The sequence below is a fragment of the Lepidothrix coronata genome, unplaced genomic scaffold (assembly GCF_001604755.1).
Source record: "Lepidothrix coronata isolate B3197 unplaced genomic scaffold, Lepidothrix_coronata-1.0 Scaffold99, whole genome shotgun sequence".
Classification (NCBI taxonomy): Eukaryota; Metazoa; Chordata; class Aves; order Passeriformes; family Pipridae; genus Lepidothrix; species Lepidothrix coronata.
This window is the reverse complement of record NW_016690279.1, coordinates 3,684,779-3,703,381: the sequence shown is the minus strand read 5'-3', so window position 1 is coordinate 3,703,381 and position 18,603 is coordinate 3,684,779. Positions and strand designations below refer to the sequence as shown.

At 59.3% G+C, this 18,603-nt stretch overlaps 1 protein-coding gene across 1 annotated transcript; it reads left to right on the top strand.

The window, feature by feature from the left end:
• The first annotated feature begins 5,837 nt into the window (after positions 1-5,837).
• Positions 5,838-18,603, top strand: TGM2 (transglutaminase 2). Its single transcript, XM_017822839.1, has 13 exons — positions 5,838-6,013; positions 8,110-8,289; positions 10,566-10,808; positions 11,763-11,881; positions 12,628-12,756; positions 13,239-13,419; positions 14,386-14,521; positions 14,639-14,742; positions 14,869-15,108; positions 15,260-15,532; positions 17,105-17,265; positions 17,416-17,552; positions 17,800-18,603. The coding sequence occupies exons 1-13, from the start codon at positions 6,004-6,006 to the stop codon at positions 17,954-17,956; spliced, it is 2,070 nt and encodes a 689-aa protein (XP_017678328.1). The 5' UTR covers positions 5,838-6,003; the 3' UTR covers positions 17,957-18,603.

Genomic DNA, 18,603 nt, shown 5'->3' with positions numbered 1-18,603 from the left:
CAATGTCTCCTTCCCCCCATGAAATGGCAAAATCATTTGTCAGGGGCTGGCAGGGGTCCAGGTTGGTGGGGGTCCAGCAGTGCTGGGGCTCAGGGCATGGTGGTCAGGCAAGCCTTGGAGGGGAGCTCCTGCAAGGCCCCGAGGAATACTTTTTTCCAAAGGAAAGAAGTTCATAAATGATGGATGCAGAAGATGAAAAAGCCTGGAGAAGGGGAGGGCCCATGAGTCAGGCACAGACCCCAGCCCCAGGGACAACCCTCTTATTCCCATGGCAGTTCCTGGGGCAACCATCCCCCCATGGCTCCTCACACCCTGCTCCAGCAGAGCAGCTGGTACCCAGGCTGGCACTGAGCCAGGAGCTCCGATCCACTGCACTCTTCTTCCCCCTCCTCCTCCTCCTCCTCCTCCTCCTCCTCTTCCTCCTCCTCCTCCTCACTGCCAGATTCCCATCAAGCCCTTCCCTACAGACTACGGGGGCTGGAGGGTCACTGGGCTCAACTGAGAGACAGAGGAAAGAGGAAGGAAAGAATAGGAAGAGCAAGAGTCACTGGGGCTGCCACACTCCCACAGTGTGCCACAGCTGTGCCCTGTCCCAGGCAAGGAGGAAACGTGGCTGATGGGTGATGAGGCAAAGAAGCAGTGACAACAGCATGTGGGACATCCCAAAGCCCCCCATATGGGCCCCCCGGCAGCTCTGGTTGCCAGTGGAGCTGCTGTGGGTCCATTCCTGTCCGGGCAGCCCCTGGCATCAGGGCTCGGCCTCAAACAGCCACTGGAGTTTGGAAGCACGGGACAGGGATTTGGCCCCTGCCACAGCAGGAATGCCATCATGCCTGGATTTGTCCTCCCGGGTGGCAGCCAGGGCAGCGGTTCTGGTTTCAGGAAGTAAATATAAAGGCAGCCCTGGGTGCAGGAGGGAGCTGAGCTGTGGCACAAAGCCACCAGCTCTGTCCTGGCTTTGGGAAGTGACTGCGAGGAGAGATGTCCACTTTTTTATCCCCTTTGTTATCTGATCCTGCAGAGCAAACAGAGGTCTCACCCATCACTGAGCCAAGGTTGCTGGTGCTCTGGGGAGCTGCAGGACTGCTGTAAGAAATGGGAAACCAAAGAAGCCAGCAATACCAGAGGAAAACAGGAAGGCTGAAGGGTAACGCCAAAGGGTCAAACTCCAAGGGCTGGACGTAACTCAGCCTGATCTGAGCTGGCCAGGACAAGGCCAACCCAGCTGCTTTCCAAAATCCCAGCTGTGCTGCATCCCAAGGGATGGATGGAAAATAAAAGTGTGCCAGTGCTTGCCCAGGGGCTTGGCAGACACCCACCCCTGGGAAGCTGCTGACAGGAGAGCTGGGCACAGGCGACCTGAGCGGGGGCCACGTGTGGCTCACGTGTGAGTCCTGGGGGAATCGTCAGCTTCAGGCATGAAATCTGGACCTGTGTACTCATGGAGGAGCACAAACATGCTATGCACCAACTGGGGAGCACAGACCCCTCTTGTTTCCCCCTGCAGACCTGTTGGAGCCTGCACACTCTGAAGGTGGTGAGGGATTACCGGGGAGTGGAGCCCTGGGGGAAGAGGCACCCTGAGGAGGAAGGGCTGGGGGGGTTCCAACAAACTGCTGGGAAATGACAGCCAGAGGCTGGAATTCAGCTCGCACCAGGTACCACCAGACCAGTTTGCAAAACATTGTGTTTGGCTCGTGGCTGCCCTGGCACTGGACACAAGCCCATCCTGCAGCACTGCAGCCCACCCATGACCACTGTGGGACCCTGCTGCAGGAGGACTGGCCATGTGGCCATCCAGGGGCCACCAGCAGGGAAAGACTTGGCACAACTGAGAATCCAACTCCCCAGAAGATATCACTGCTGTCTGACACAGGACCCATTTTCCAGGGGCTTTCTGGGGAGCCCTGCAAGGGAAGCCCCCAGCCCTCCTGCCCCCATTGAGCTTGGACACCAAATGAACCAAGAGACTTTCGAGAGCTTCTTTCTTTCTCGTTTCTTTTGAATAAAAACACAGACTTGGCCCAAGAACAAAGATTGTGACATAACAAATTCCTCCTGAACGCCCCCTAGAAGAGGGATGGGATACCTTGCCCCAGGACTCCCCAGAGAAGCTGGTTATCAGCTGCTGGCCTGTCCCTTCAGGCCATGCTGGTCCAGGCTCTGCACTTTTCGGGAACAGCCTCTGGCTCGGCATGTGCTGTGAGCAGTGAGCCAGAGCCTGGGACTGTGTCCGACACCGCTGGAACATCCCTCCCCCTGCCCCATGAACAGAGGATGCCTCAACCTCACAGGGCTGTGTCTACCCTGTGGCTGCAACATCAGAGCACACCGGGCCTTCCTGTGGGGCCAGGTGGAAAAACAGTCTGCTTTTCCTTAAAAAGCCACTTCTCCTCCCAGAGGAGAGGCTGCCCATTCCCTGCACCGCCTGGCCTGGCAGGCAGCTGCCTAGGGCTGGGAACAAGCCCCCCTTTATGCCGGCTCCAAACCCCTCCATCCCAGGAACCCTGCACAGCACCGAGTCATCTTGCTCAAGTTGCTGGCCCAGTGCCAGAGCTGTCTGTGGCAACTGAAGTTCCAAACCTGGAGCAATGCCAGCACCAAGCCAGCGGCTCACCTGGCCCAAAATGCCCGTGATGCCATCACCAGCCCCACCCTCCCTCACCCCAGGCTGCAGTGCCCTTACAGACCCTGTCTGTGGCTGCTGCCCAGCACTTTGGCTCAGCCGACCACAAATGGAGCAGCTACAGGTCTTTCCCCCCCAGCTTGGAAATATTTCTCCATGGTCAGACATCAGAGCTCTGGCATGAGAGGGGCAATTGCAGCATCTTCGATGCCAGGATCCCCAGCCCCAGCCCCAAATGCTCCAGTCATCATGGGCACAAGACATTGTCTCACCCTTTAACCTTTTCCCAAAGTCACATCCCAGCCCTGCCGACCCCCTTACGGAGGGGGTATGATGCCGAGCTCTCCACCGAGGAGAACACAGGTTCCCTGGCTTCAGGGAGCTGCAGGAGCAGCGGCTCTGCTGAGGGCGGGGCGGGAGGCACCGCAGGAGATGGGCAGAGCTGTTGAAGTCAGTTGACGACTTAACGGGGCGACTCAGAGCAGACACTGTCCCTTTTCAAGGGTTGTTTATCTGCCTGCACAAGGGACTGACTCAGGACGTGCGGGCACTGGAGGGGCTGCAGCCTCCCCAGCACACACCCAGGAGAGCAAACAGCGGCTCTGCCTGTGCGGGACAGCACGGCAGGGACCGGCACGCTTTGAAGCAGCTCCAGGAGCGGGGCGAGGGCAAGGGAAGTCGCAGTCCTGCACTGAACACCTTGAGCAAATGAGGAGTTATTCTGGGCTTCAGCAGTGCAAACACCCTCTTAATGCAACCTTGTCTTAGTAAGGAGAGTAAAAATACCAGCAGTGTGGCGTGGGCAACATTTTCCAGTGCCTGGGCAGACAGATGCCTCTGCGATATGTGGTGTGAGTGAAGTGGGCACTAAAACTGAAAACAAGGGAGGTTTCCTCATGCTGGGACCAAGTCTGGATAGCCCCTAAAGGATAGCCCTGAGTGGACAGACTTAGAGAGATAACCCTGGGGGACAGCCCCAGAACACAGCACTGGGGGACAGCCCCTGGGGACAGCCAGGCACTTGTCTCCTGCCACTTCTGCCCGAGGTGCCAGAGCAAGGATAGGCACTGTCAGTCGTTCCTGCTCTGCTTGGCCAAGAAGCCAGACAGAAGATAGTCCCAACAGCCTGCCCAGTGCCAGGCCCCCTGGCTTGCCTGGTCCCACACGTCCCACACAGCCCAACACCCTTCCCTGCAACAAACTGCTCTGCTTCCCAGCCGAGTGAGAAATGGCCATTTCCTGCTGCTCCACATCCAACAGTGTCCTCGCTGTTTGTCACACATTAACTAAAGCAAACGACGCATTCCAACGCGGCTCCTCCACTGTGGAGTTCATCCAGAGTTCGCGCTAGGTACAGGAGGAAGAGCGGGCCTGTGCAGGCAGAGCTGGACCCAGCACCCCCCAGCACGAGCCCGGACACATTGGCACTTGTCAACACCGGTGGCAGAGGCTCCTCTGCCCAGGAAGCAGCCCTGGAAGCAGGGCCAACTCAGGGCATGTGAGATGAGCGAAGGCCCCCCCTCCACCACCTGCACACCCCCAGCCCGTGCACGTACATGGTGGAGCAGCACATGAGTTGTTTCCATTGAAAGCAGCTGTCCCGAGCTTTCTCTCAGCAAGGATTTGCTGCTCTCACTCCAACCTCTCTCCCTGCCTCCCTCAAGGATGGTGAAAGAAGAGGGGGCTCCCCCCGGCCATGGCTGCATTGCAGGCCAGTGCTGTTGCAAAACCAGCCCTGTGCCTTCAGAGTGGGACACACCAGGAGCCCCCCGCTCATGGGGCTTCTCCTTGTCTCTGCCCTTGGTGTGCTCTGACCTTACCAAGTCTGTTGGTACCAAAAACCCCTTTGTAGAGCTGGAGGAGGTGTCTGTCTCATTGCAGACCCTCCCAACACAGTACCCCAGCATGCCTGAGCAGAAAGCATCGCCCACTTGTGGGGACCCCTTGCCAGGACCACCCCAAGTGTGGGGAGAGCAGTTTCAGCTGCACCACGTGCTTGGGTGACAGGGCACATTGGGATAGGGCACAACCTGTGTGGGGGCCTTGTGAGGTGATCCTGAGTACATCAAGCAATGGACCCCAACCAGTTGCAGGACATCACCAGCCACAAGAAGGTCCCATCACCCACAGCAGCCCTGGAGTGACGCACAAACCACCAAACCTGGGAGGGGAAGAGGGTGATAGGACTGTGGGAACAGGAGGATACCTGTCAGGCTGAGGAGGGTTCCCAGTGTTCAGATACCTCCAGTGCAGGGGCTGCAGTGTCCCACACCAGTCCAAGGGCCAAACAAGGAGGGTCAGTGCAGGGCTCTCCCAGGAACACCCCCCATCCTGGCTCCTGGCCTTTGGCAGCTTAACTCACATAAAGGAAAACCAGTAACTGAACAAACTCACTCCAGAGGTCCAGAAACTTCTCAAGACCTTGTTCGTAACAAGCCATGCTCAGGTACGGGTGAACTCCCAAACTCCAAGAACCCATGGAGATGTGGGGTCTCAGCCCTCTGCTCTTGACAAGTGGTTTCTAGTGTGTTGGCTGACCCCTGGGACACACAGGGAGGGCCAGGCCAGGCCAAGCAGCCCCAGGCAGTACCACTGGCAAGATAATGGGGCAGGGAGCCCCAGGCAGGAGAGGGATGGCCAGTGCGTGGGGCAGGGACTGCCAGGGAATGTGCAGGTCGCTGCCACATGTACACTCATATCCCAGAGCTAACAGCTCCGTTTCCAACATATCTGCTGTCCAGCAGCAAAGTTTTCAACACATTTTCCCTCCAGACTCCATCTGTCAGGGATGCAGTTGCGGAAAGGGGATGCGATTCCCGACAGAGGCATCCCACCAGGACTGGCCAGGGTGGAGATGGGGCCAGAGGAGGGAGAGAACTTTATAAGGAGAAAACACTCCCGAGTCCTGGCACCTCACTGGGAGTCAGGCGGCCCCTCTCCGCCCCCTTGTTCTCCCCTCCTCTTGATCGGCAGTAGGGCCAGCTCCAGACTGGGGGCTGTGGGGTCCCGGGGGACTCCGGGGGCAGCCAGCCCGGGGGGCTTCGGGGCCAGCGGCTTTCCTCCCCCCCTTTTTTTTTTTTTCTGGAGTGGTTATTTTCAATAGGTGGGACCTAAAACCGCCGCGTTTCCTGGAAACTTTGTTTTCCCTTTCTTCCCTCCGCCGGCCCGGCCGCGCGGGGGGGCGCGGGGGGCGGGCGGGATAAATGGGACGGGCGGTGGGGCCGGTCGGCGGGTAGTGAGGGGCAGCTCCGCCGGCGTCGGGACCAGGACAAGGAGCGGCACGAGCAGCGCTGCGGGTGGCACAGGACAGGTACCGGGACCGAGCGAGCACCGGCGGCAGCGGCACCGGCAGCACCCGCACCCCCCGCGCCGGCACCATGGCCGAAGGTAGGACCGCGGGGCGATCCCCCCGCACGTGTCGGGATCGCTCCCGCTCCGCGGGAAGTCCCGACCGGCCGCGCCCCCTCCGCTCCGGCCGGCGCTCGGTGCCATCCCGCCGCTCCCTGCTCGCTCGGTGCAGGAGCCGGTCCCTGACCCTCCGACAAAGTCACGGCGATGGGGAACGGGAAAGACTAAAGCGGGGCGACGGCAACAAGCCCAGCGGGGTCCGTGCGGGGTCCGCGTGGGTCTGCGCCGTTCCCTCCCTCTCGACTTTCCGCTGGCCCGGGTGACGCCAGTACCCGTAGGAGTGAAGTTTGGTGCTATTTAAAGCTTTGCCGGGAAAGGAAAGTTGACAGCTGGGCCAGGAGCGTGTGCCCACGTCCTGACAGGTTATGGGGATTTCTGGAGGCTCAGGCATAAATAAAGCTTCCAGTCTTCGGGAATCCTTCATGCGTGGCCCTTCAGGGCAGAGAGAGCCCCCGCCTTCCACAGAGCTGCCCCCAGAGTCCCAGGAGATAGGGCCGTGTGATTCTCACGGGCACGGGGCCCTCTGGGTGAGACGGCATCACTGTGTCCTGCTGTTCCACAGTGCCGCAGGCTGTCCCGGCTCCCAGCACCACTGCAGCAATACCAACACACTGGGCAGCTCCTGCTCCTGGGTGCCTGGAACCTCCCTTCTGCTTGCAGCACCGCAGCCCCCTCCCTGCACATCTCTTGGCACCCATTGGTTTGAGGTAGAGGCACCTGTGCTTTGAGAAATCTGCTCTTTGCTAAATGTGCTGAGGATGATAACCCTGGGGTGACTGGGACAAGGAGGAGTCCTGGTTCTGCTCTCTGAACACACTTACTCACAATGACTTTGGGTCCGTGTCAGTGAGGTTCCACTCGTGTGGTCCATGTGCTGTAGCACAGGGCTGTGCTGCTCACAGAGGGGGAGGCAGTGAGGGAAAGGACCTCTCTGTGCTCTATCTACACTCCAAGGTCCCCATGGACTGGCTGCAGGGACCTTGCCCTTAGTTATGGACAGTCCCAGCAGCTCTAGCAGTGTGGTGGGGATGCTGACAAGCCCACTGCCCTCCACGGGGCACTTACTGCAGAGTCCCCTTGTCCAGAGAGCCAGGAGCAGTGCTTTCATTTAGCTCTGGGAACAGCGAACTCATGGGCAACTGTTTCCATTTCACAGTGGTTCCAGGAGGGCTCTGTGACTACCAGGGAAGGGCATGGCCAGGGAGAGCTGTGGCACGGGGCTGCAAGCTGAGCATCGCCCACTGAGCCTCCCCAGGCAGGCTGAGCTTGCTGTGTGCTCTCCTGCATGGAATGCTTTTGTTTATTCTAGTGATTAACGCGTCACTGCAGAGCAGTCAGGGGTCACTGGCCTCAAGCGATGATGAGCGATATCTCATCGCTCCTGAGCAGCGCCCAGGGCAGTGGGGACGTGGCCCTGCCTGGGCTGGGATCAGAGCAGAGCAGCATCTGGGGCATCACACACCTCTGTCACTGAACTTACACTTGCTCTCACCAATTTGTCAGCGGTAACAGCACAGTAAAGCTGCTGGAGGCCAGGCTGAGGCACAGGAACATCCCAGGCATTCCTGGGCTCAGCAGCGTGTGACTGGGATGGGGGCACACAGACAGCAGCCCCGGTGACAGCCCCTCCGAGTGCAGAGCTGAACATTGGGCTTTGCTCCTGTGCTGGGTGCCCTGAGCCATGGGCCTGGCACAGCCCTGGCAGCATAGGGTGCCCCTCCTCCATGGTGATAGCACGGAGGCAGCCCCATGGCACACAAACACAGCACAAAGCCGGGTCAGGAAGGCAGAACGTTGCTGTCAGCTTGGCTGCCAAAGCTGTGCCCCTCTTGCAGCACACGATGCAAGCCCAGCCTGCAGAGCCTTCCTGGAAGGAGCTCAGAGCTCAGCACAACCACAGTGCCCAAGGCTGCACCGGGCACACCGGGCAGGACAGGGCAGTGTGGGCAGGGGAGGCTCAGATCCCTCTCCAAAGTGCCAACCCAGGGCTCAGGATGGTCTACGGCCCCCAGGGGCTGTGTGTCATGGCTCAGCTGGTGCCAGGGTCAGAGCTGTACATGCCACTGCCTTCGCAGATCTGGTGCTGGACACGTGGGACCTGCACTTGGAGCGCAATGGGCGGGAGCACCGGACGGCAGACATGGGGTGTAAGCAGCTGGTGGTGCGGCGGGGGCAGCCTTTCACCATCACCCTGCGCTTCTCGGGCCGGGGCTACGAGGAGGGGGTGGACAAACTTGCCTTCAACGTAGACACAGGTGAGTGCCCCCACATTTGTGCCACGAGAGAGGGCTGTGCAAGTGTAACCACTCTCTGCCCCTGCCCCAGGGCACCCCTGTGCTCCCACGAGGGCTGTGCCAAGGGGACCTAACTCATCTCATACAGTCCCTGTCCTCCTGTTCCTGCCTGGCAGAGGCCAGCACTGTGCACAGCTTTTGTGTCACGAGAAGACAAATAGGTAGAAACTCATCTCCTTAATGGGAGTGGAAGGGAAGCAATGAAGAAATAAAACAAGGGGCCACCACCACCTGTTCCTCCTCCTCCTCCTCCTCCTCCCATGGCCAAGCCAGACTTGGGGCACACTGGAACTGCCAGCTCACCTGAAAGTGCCTTGGCTGTGGCTGGGAACCTGCCCAACCCTCTTGCCCCTCCAAGAAACATCAGCAAAGTGAATCTTTTCAGCCAGGGGTATCACAGCAGTTCTGCTGATGGGCTTTACACCCAGCCCTGCTGCCTCTCAGACATTCCCCAGAGAGAGAGTTGCTTGGGAAATGCAAACACTGGAGTAAAAAATGTTCCCATACAGCAACCCCAGCACAGCCCCCAAGCAAGACCAGGGATGTGGCCACTGCTCCAGCTGCCAGGGCTGAGTGCAGCTGCCGGGCAGGGGCTCAGCCCCGCCAGCTCAGAGCAAAGGGAGAGGAAACTCTTTCTCAGGAAAGAGCTATTTTGAGTCTGCAACGTCCTGCTGAGTCAACCCGTCTAGAACTCAAAGTACAACTGCACCCAGGTTTCCTTGCAGACTCTCTTCTTTTCTACACCGAATACTCTGGTGGCAAACCCAAACCTGGAATATCTCGGCTTCAGCCTAAACCAGCAGCTCCCCCCATGCCCTGGCAGTCCCACAGGGGCTGCCAACCCACTCCCACTCTCCAAGTTTCTTCAGGCCGTGCTACAGCCAGGCAGTCCCAGAGTGGTTTTTCTGGAGGAGCAGCCCTGGGTGCAGCCTCCCAGGCCAAAGCTCAGGCTGGCAGAGGCTCCTCTGGGCTGCAGCCGAGCCCCAGCTCTTGAAGAAAGAGGGCAAAGGTGCTCTGATGCTTGCAGAGGCATGTGGCAGTGCCACCCCACCGGCAATGGCCCCGGCACATTCCTCACCTGGGACCCGCAGCCCTGTCAAGGCAGGGACTGCCAGACCTGTCCCCCCACCCTGGGACAGCAGAGCCACCGAGGCTGTGTGCCACCTCCCACTAGAAAGAGAGGATGAGGAACAGAGTGAGAATAGAGCTGTATTTTTGCAGCAGCTGTGTAAGCAGAGCCTGCTCTGCTGGAGCCCGGGGGGATGCTGTGGGCTGTGGAGGCAAGAAGAGAACAAGGAGGAGGAAGAGGAGGAGGAGGAGAACAAGGAGGAGGAGGCAGGCTCCCATGGCTGCCCACCCTACAGCAGCGCCAGGCTGGCCCATGCCAAAAGGACACTGTGAGCTCAGCCCAGCCTCCCCGGGAGGAGAAACTGTGTCACTCTTATGAGTTCATGAGTATTTTTGGTGACTGGTCTGATGCCCTGCCCACACTGTGGGCGAGGGCTGGCTGGGGACCAGCCAGGGCTGTGCTGCGGTGGAGGAGAGTGGATGGCAGTGGCACCACTGCCCTGGCTGCCAGCCAGGGCCAGGGAGCTGCTGGGCTGGGCTGGGTGTCACTGCTCCAGGGAGCAGGTCTGGAGCTGGCTCAGTGCAGGTGGCTTGGCCATGGCTGCACTTGGAAGGGCCAGCAGGGATCATGCTGTCCTGGGCTCGGCGTTTTGGCCACTGAGGTCATCTCTAATCCTGGGATGTTTGCAGCAACGCCTCAGGCTGCACACATGGAGTGGGGCTCCCAGTGACAGGGGTCTGGGGTTCATGGCTGGGCTCTGCCAGCCCCCACACCCTGGGCTGCAGCAGGACCGGGCTGTGTGGGCATAGGGACTCGGCAGCTCTGCTTGGAGCAGAGGAGGGGGTGCAGCTGAGAGGAGAGACCTGGCCCTGGGTTGGGCACCAGGACATGCACCTCCTGTGCTCTGCTGGCCCAGGGGTGCCTGTGGAGTGAGTCTGTCCTGCCCCAAACAGTGAGAGACATGCCTGAGCCCCCCACAGCTGGGCTACCCTGTGTTCCCAGTACCTGAAAAACCACACAGTGAATGCTCCCAGGTTGTGCCAGCCAAGGTTCAGGCAGCTGCCACAGAACAGGGGGTTTGAGGCAGGTCTCCTTGGTGCAGCCCCCGTGCCGGGAGCTCCCAGGGTCCCCAGAGCACTGAGAGAGCTGACCTCCTCCTTCCTGGCAGGGCCCTGCCCCAGTGAGACATCAGGAACCAGGTCCCACTTTGCCATGACTGACTGCCCGGAGGAGTCATCCTGGAGTGCTGTGATGCAGCAGCAGGACGGGGAGTCCCTTTCTGTCTCGCTCTGCTCCCCTCCCAGCGCCCGCATCGGCCGCTACACCCTGACACTGGAGACCTGCACCGGGTACCAGGGCTCCAGCTTCCACATCGGCCACTTCATCCTGCTCTTCAACGCCTGGCACCCAGGTGAGGCTTTACCTTCCTGAGCCCAGGGGTTCCTGGGTTCAGGCAAGCACGAGCTGCTCCCCAGCACTGAGGGGCTGCATGTCACCACAGATCTCACCCCACTGCAGACTCCAGGTGCCCCGAGCCCTGCCCTGAGCTCAGGTCTAACCAGAAATTCCCACTTTACTTCCATTTCCACTCAATCCCTGCAGTAAGTTGTCTCCCACCCTAGGACACACGCTTAGTTACCCCTAGTTGTCTCTACTTGCCCCCATTTGTCCCTAATTGCCCCCATCTGGCCCATTCCCACCCAGGCACCCAGCTGTGGTCTCCAGTGACAGGGACGTCACTCTGTTGGTAAAATTTGGGCAGCTGAACCCAGAGGGGAGGCTCAACTCAGTGCTGCAAGGTTTAACAGCCGTGGGATTTTCCTCTTGTCACGTCCCTCCCCTGCCCCTGGACCGAGTGGTTTCCTGGATCTCAAATGCTCCATACTGGGTCCACAGAGATAAGGAGCTGTAGGAAGCTCTGCTCAACCTGGGCTGTGCCAAGCACTGGGGATGGACGTCTGGGGTTTCCTTCTGCAAACATTTCCAATAAATACTGATTTTCACAGCAGTAGCTGCTGTGAGTGAAATGGCTTTGGCTCACCCGCTCCCACTGCTCACTGCTCCCTCAGGGGAGGGAGGGAGGTCTCCCCTTCTGGGAAAAGACCCAACTCCATCAAATAAAAGGAAGGAAAGACAGAGAAATGAGAAAGAATGAAGAGAAAACCGCAAACTCGCTGAAAGTTTCCCATCAGCTCAAATCAAACTAGGCTGAAATTCTTCAGCAGTTTTTTCAGGCAGGAGCAGTTCCAGTCCCTGTTGCCTCATTTCCCACCGGATGCATCTCCGGGGAAGGGTAGCCCTGAGGGGGTCAGGGGGCTGGTGGCACGGGGCAGAGCCCTGTCCCCATCACTTGCTGTCCCCACAGAGGACACGGTTTTCCTCCGTGACGAGAACGAGCGCCGCGAGTATGTGCTGTCCCAGCAGGGGCTCATCTACCAGGGCACCTGCGACTACATCTTCTCCGTCCCCTGGAACTTTGGCCAGGTGAGTGGGCATGGCCCCCCGGGACCCTCAGGACTCCCAGCTGACCCCAGCCTGTGCAGCCCCGGTGCTGCAGGGCACAGGGACTGGTGTCATGTGTGTGCCCCCCAAACATGCCCCCCAGATGCCGTCAGCACCTCAGGGTGCAGATGTGGGTCAAAGAAACTGGAATCTCATTTCCGAGAGGGAATGTGCTGACTTCAAAGCATGGCAGGGCGAGGGAAGGTTTTCCACATGGCTTCTGGGGGCCCCACAGCTACGTGCCCCTAGTCAGGGTGGCCCTGCTGTGCCAAGGAGCTGTTGCCTGATAACGCGCTCCCCGGTGCCGTGCTGGGGGTGCTGATAAGGCAGTGCCTGCACTGGGGGGCTCAGCCACCCTCCCTGAGTGAGGACATGGATCCTGTGGCCCCCACAGGATCCATGCCTCAATTCAAGGAAGGGCTGTGACTCAGCTGTGATGGGAAATAGGTAGTTTTTCACAGAGGTCAGCTCCATGCATGACCCCTGGGCGGCTGCAGGAAGCTGGATCCAGCCCCAGAGCAAGGGCGGGAGCTCATCTGTGGGCTTTGCAGGCTGAGTGGGGACGTCACTCAGTGGGTGATGGCCAGGGAGGGGACCCTGGAAAGGTGTGAGCCCCTGGCCCCAGCAGTTCTGCTTGCAGGGGCATCCTGGTGAGCCAGGGACGGAAGAGAGAGGTGCCAGAGCCCCTGTGGGGACCTCACATGCCTTTTCTCCCTGCTCTCCACCAGTTCGAGGATGACATTTTATCCATCTGCCTCAACATGCTGGACATAAACCCCAAACACCTGAGGGACCAGAACCGGGATTGCTCCCGCCGCAATGACCCCGTGTACATCGGCAGGGTGGTGAGCGCCATGGTGAGTCTGGGGTGCCCCTGGCAGGGTGTCCCCAGCACCCCACGTTCCCTGGGGTGTAAACACCTCCCAGCTACAGCTGTGACAGAGAGGTGGCATTTGCCACCCCCCCACTTAGGCCATTTTCCTTCTCTGTGGTGTTTCTTCTCCCCTTTACATTCTTTCCTGTTATTGCTCCTATATGTGTAAGAGCCCTTTAAGAGGAGAGGAATGGCAGGGGTAGTCATAGACCATCCCATGAGCAGCTTTGGGATAATCACACTCAAATTCCCAGGCTGGAGGACTTGTTTCTAAAATTCATCCCTGATTAGCACTGCATCCCAGTGAGCTCTTGCATGGATGCAGGATGCTAATGTGGGCAACAGCACATGTGAATGGGGCAAAAGCTCTTCCCCTCCCTCCCCGGCCTGCTCATGCGTATCCATCCATCTATCCATCCATCCATCCATCCATCCATCCATCCATCCTCTCTTCTCCTGCCACAGGTGAACTGTAATGACGAGGACCGGGGGGTGCTGGCAGGGCGGTGGCACGACCCCTACGACGATGGGACAAACCCCATGTCCTGGATTGGGAGTGTGGATATTCTCAAGAGGTGGAAGGATTTTGGGTGCCAGCCAGTCAAGTACGGCCAGTGCTGGGTCTTTGCTGCTGTGCAATGTACTGGTGAGAGCAGATGTCTCTGGCCTCCCCTTCCCCACAGGATGGGGTCACCTGTGTCCTCGCCATGTCCCAGCCCGGCCCCCTGCCCTCCACCCAGTCCTGGTGCTGTGGCCAGAGGGAAGAGCTGGGGCTGGCTGCAATCAGCCTGCAATGATTCCTTTGCAATTAGCTCTCTGTTATTCTAATTTGTCGGCAAATAGAGGGAAAAAATTATAGAAAAGGGCTCTGGTTTTTCCATCAGCGCTGCCTGCCTGGCCAGGCAGCAAGGGAGGGGCCAGGGCAGGATAGGGGGAGGGAAGTGGCCTTAAGGCCAAGTTTGCAATAAAGTCACGAATCCACCAAGATCAAATTAATGTCACAGCCACCGGGGCAGTCAGGCTGGGGAAAAAGAGGAGAAAAATTCCAGGCTGGCTGCTGCTGGGAAACACTCACACATGCTCGTGCAGCTTTGCCTCAAGAAAAAGTGCTGCCTCTGTGCATGCATTGATGTTTCACAGACAGACGAGACCCTTTTTAGAGGAGAGAAATAGGAGAAAACTAAAGTAGATATTCAGTGACTCGCAGAGTTTTATAGCCTTCTTTTGAAGCGCTGTAACTGCCTCCCTGCTCCCCAGGGAGCTCCGTGAGCAGTGAAAGACAGCTGGGAGATGAAATCCAGGGTTCAGCACGGCTGCCCGCACTCTCCCTCCAAAGCTCTCGCAGACGCTTTTGTGCCTTTTTTCTGCTGCAATATCAAACCTGTCAGACTGTCAGAGCCGTGTGCCACCCAGCTCGCCCGTGCACAGCAGGTGTGGGAACCAGCCCCTCCCAGGGCATCAGTCCCTGGGCACCCCTTTGCCAGGGAACGGGAAGGGCAGGAGTCATGCAGGACTGGGGATCCACAGGACAGGACTGTGCAAACCTGAGGCTCTGTGGGACGGGAGTGGTGCAAATCCGGGCCCCTGTCTCACCCTGCCCTACTCCCCACAGTCATGCGGTGCCTGGGAATCCCCACCCGGGTGGTGACCAACTACAACTCAGCCCACGACACAAATGCCAACCTGACCATCGACCGCTACCTCAACGAGAAGGGGGGGCAGGAGCGGCAGTCCTGGGACAAGATCTGGTGAGCAGCACGGCGGGACCACAGCCTGCCCATCCCCAGGGCTGCCTCTGCCCCTGGCCCGGAGCCTGGTGGGTGCTGGAGGAGGCTGAGGCTTCTGCATCCTGGCTTCCCTTGCAGGAACTTCCACTGCTGGGTGGAGTCCTGGATGGCCCGTCCAGACCTGGCAGGTGACTATGACGGGTGGCAGGTGCTGGATCCGACGCCCCAGGAGAAGAGCGAAGGTACAACGTGCACCACACTGCATCCACCTCGTGCTGTGACACGGCAGGGTCACCCCACCACAGCCACCTCTTACCACTGCAGTGGCTGAACCCTGGGGGTGGTGACAGTGGCTCTGCTCCCTGCAGGAGTTTTCTGCTGCGGGCCGGCCCCTGTCAAAGCCATCAAAGAGGGCGACATGCAGCTGAAGTACGACATCCCCTTCATCTTCGCGGAGGTGAACGCCGATGTGGTGTACTGGGTGGTGCAGGGCGATGGGATGGAGAAGCAGAGCATCCAATCCTCAGTGGTGGGGAAGAACATCAGCACCAAGAGCGTGGGAAAGGACAGCCGGGAGGACATCACCCACAACTACAAATATCCGGAGGGTACGGGGAGCTGCAGGGGCAGAGACACCCGGAGGGGGATGTGGCTGTTGGGAAACAACTGCAGCAGGAGGGCTCCAAGGTTCAGGGCAGAACAGCCTGGACCATTCCCTTCCCATATCCCTGAGAATCATGGGAATTTCATGCACTGCAGGGTCTGAGGAGGAGCGGAGGGTGTTTGCGAAGGCAGAGCATGAGAAGAAGTCCGTCCCAGAGGAGGATGAGGCGCTGCACCTCAGGATCAAGGTGTCAGAGGGTGCAAACAAGGGCTGTGACTTCGATGTCTTTGCTGTCATCAACAACAACACAGATGTGGAACGTGTCTGCAGTGTCAGGCTGTGTGCCCGCACCACCAGCTACAACGGCACCACCGGGCCCCAGTGCGGCCTCACGGACTTGATCGACATTGACCTCGAGCCCTGGTCAGGTAAGGGACCCACTGGTGGAGAGGGGGCTGCTCTGCTGCGTGTGGGGTCAGCAGAATGCCCATGTTCAGCTGCTCAGTGGGCAGTGCCCCTCGGGGACATCCTCCTTAGCTATCTACCACTGTGGATTTTTAATCTTTATGAGAGGATGAGGAAATTGCTTAGGCAGAGGCTGAAAATGCATTTGGAACTGGACAAGCCACTGCCGCTGTCATGCTGAGGGAGCGAGCTGGGCGCACCCCCAGGGCACTCCATGGCACTCGTCTGCATCCCTCCTGCTTCCCCACACACACCTCAAGGCTAGGCTGGGCTCCCACTGCAGGGAGAGTGGGACTGGCCTGGGTCAGCCCCAAGCACACACTCCCAGGTTGGAGGAAGTGGGAGGCACTGGGTTTACTGGCCAGCAGCGCTGAAGTTCTCGGTGTCTCGCTGGGTGGGCGCGATGTCCCCCAGCACTCAGCCACGGAGCTGTCCTGGCATGGCCCCCCGAACTTCCCTCGCCCTTGTCACACATGAACATCATCATCTGCTCATTAAACATGAGTTTGGGTTTATGTGAACTTGCCAGAGACCCTTCGGGGCTTGGAAAGGCCACACATCTGCTGTCCTGGAACAGCCAGATGTTTACCCTGTGCCAAGCCCTGCTCCTCACCGGCCCGTAGCACACGCAGAGCTCGGCGTTCTGCCAGGTGTTGAGCAGTGCTACAGGAATGAGGAATGTGCTGGCTCTCAACACTGTGGAGGGGAGTGGGACGTGCCCCTGCTCGTGCTGGCAGAGGCACCAGCAGGTACCAGCGCCTGCTCAGAGCCTTTTGTAGGGCTGGATGGGGACGGGGGGGCCACGTGTGCCCACCCTGCTCTAGAGGAGCACTGCTGGCCTCTGGGGTCCTTAACGTTCCTGTCCAAAAGGACGTCATTTTCTCTGAAGCTTTAATTATGAGCTCCTGAAGCTTCTGCCCCCAGCTGCTGTCTCAGAATACAGACCTCAGGATTCCCCAGACTGCATCCATTAGGGCCCCCCAATGCTCTGTGCTGATGCAGGGAGCCAGGCTTGTTCCTCTCCCCATGGCCTCATTTGATGCTACGGCAGTTTGTGCCCTGCCCCAGGAATGGCAGGCTCCATTTTCCATGGTCACAGTCGCTCAGGGTTCCTTGCCAAGGCACCTCTGCAGCTGATTCCCTTCAGCCTCCTTCCCCCTCAGCTCCAGACAGCTCCATCCCCGAAGGACTTTGGGATAAACAACAGCTAAGGGCTGAGTGAAGGCAGCTGCCAGGGAGCCAGGCTGTCTCCTGCTGCCCACATTGGCTGCCAAGGGCTTGCAAAGTCCCTCTGGGATCCTGGTGCAGGCACAGTGCTGGGGTATTGCCCTAGGACATGGCTCCTTCTCACACCCTCAACATCCCTTCTGGCACCTGGGTTTGGAGTCCCAATCCTGCAGGGACCCCAGCTCCCCCATCCTTGCAAGGAGCCTCAAGAAGCTCTTGGGGAGCCCAAACCATCCCAGCAGAAGGTGCCTGCCAGCACCGGGCTGGGGGTGCTGTGGGTGCTGACCCTGCTCTGCTTCCCCTTCCAGAGAAGAGGGTGCCCATGCGCATCCTGTACGAGCAGTACAAGGACAGCCTGACCCAGGACAACCTCATCAAGGTGGTGGCTCTCCTGACTGATCACCAGACCAGCGACGTCATGGTGGCTGTCAGGGATGTCTATGTTGAGAATCCGCCAATCAAGATCAGGGTGAGGGTCCAGTCTCCCATCCCAGGCTGGTTTTGGGGGGCAGGGCTGCATCCCCTTGGACCTGCATCCATCCCACCAGGCCCAGGGCAGGGGAGCACCATGGCCCCCAGGAATAGTGGGTGCTGGGGGTCCAACTTCTCCTACTTGCAGATTTTAGGAGAGCCGATGCAGAATCGGAAGCTGGTGGCAGAGATCAGCATGGTGAACCCCCTTGAAGTGCCTCTGAGCAACTGTGTGTTCGTGGTGGAGGGCTCCGGCCTCACCCATGGGCAGCGGGTCAAGCAGCTGTAAGTTTTTCCCTCTTCACCTGGCTGGAATGTTGGGAGTGGGGTGGATTTCTGTGCCTCGAATCCCCAGGGAGGGTGGTCCTGAGGCACAGCAGGAGTCAGGGCTGTTCCCTGTGGACTCAGAGCATACCTACACCACACCTCGCTGGGGAAGGGGCTTGGCCACCCCTCAGGGATCCCAGGTCCAGGGAGGGTGACAGGGGGCCAGGAGGGTGACGGGCCCTGTTGACCCCCTGCCCTCCCACAGTGAGGAGCCAGTGGAGCCGCAGGCGGAGGCCAAGTTCCGTCTGGATCTGATGCCGCACCAGTCGGGGCTCCAGAAGCTGATGGTGGACTTTGAGAGCGACCAGCTGAGGGGGGTGAAGGGCTACCGCAACGTCATCATCGCGCCTCAGCCCATGTGAGCAGCTGCCGTGGTCCCCGAGCTGCAGAAACCCTGCCTCGCTGGCCCCCCACTCGCTTTAGCCCAAGATGGTCCCAGGGAACCAAAGGACTGCCGGAGCCCAGCCTGACCCCGCTCCAGCGGCAGCGGTGCCACGCTCCTCCCCGGGAGCAGGGACAGGATAAAGGAGCTGGTGGCACTGCAGGGCTCCAGGGGCAGCCTCTCGCTTCACCGCTGTTCCCTCACCCTGTGGGGTGGAAACATCCCTGTCCTGCCTGTCCCCCAGCACTGGGCGCAGCCGGGACCCCAGTGCAGCCCCCTCCTCTTTGCTGTGCTGGCAGCCCCGGCCCCCAGAGCCCATTTCATAGAGGCAGCAGCAGAACGACCCCCTCCAGCCCCGACTGCACCCGCCGTCGCAATTCTCTGACTGCAGCTCGGTAGAGAGAGATTGTATACTGTGAGCACAAAGCTGTCTGTACACCATATATACATACAGAACAAACCTATAAATACTTACTGCAAATAACCTGCTGCTTGGGTACAGCCAGGCGTTGGCTTCCATAACCGTCCTGGCACTGCAGAGACTGCAGGGAGGGACGGGACGTTACCTTGACACGAACCAACCATGCAAGCACTGAATAAAAATTCTATTTTTCACTTTTAAAGCCA

Coding starts and splice junctions, on each gene's coding strand:
- TGM2 (XM_017822839.1), top strand. Junction 8,290..10,565: donor TGCCTTCAACGTAGACACAG/GTGAGTGCCCCC, acceptor CCTTCCTGGCAG/GGCCCTGCCCCAGTGAGACA. Junction 17,266..17,415: donor ATCCGCCAATCAAGATCAGG/GTGAGGGTCCAG, acceptor TCCTACTTGCAG/ATTTTAGGAGAGCCGATGCA.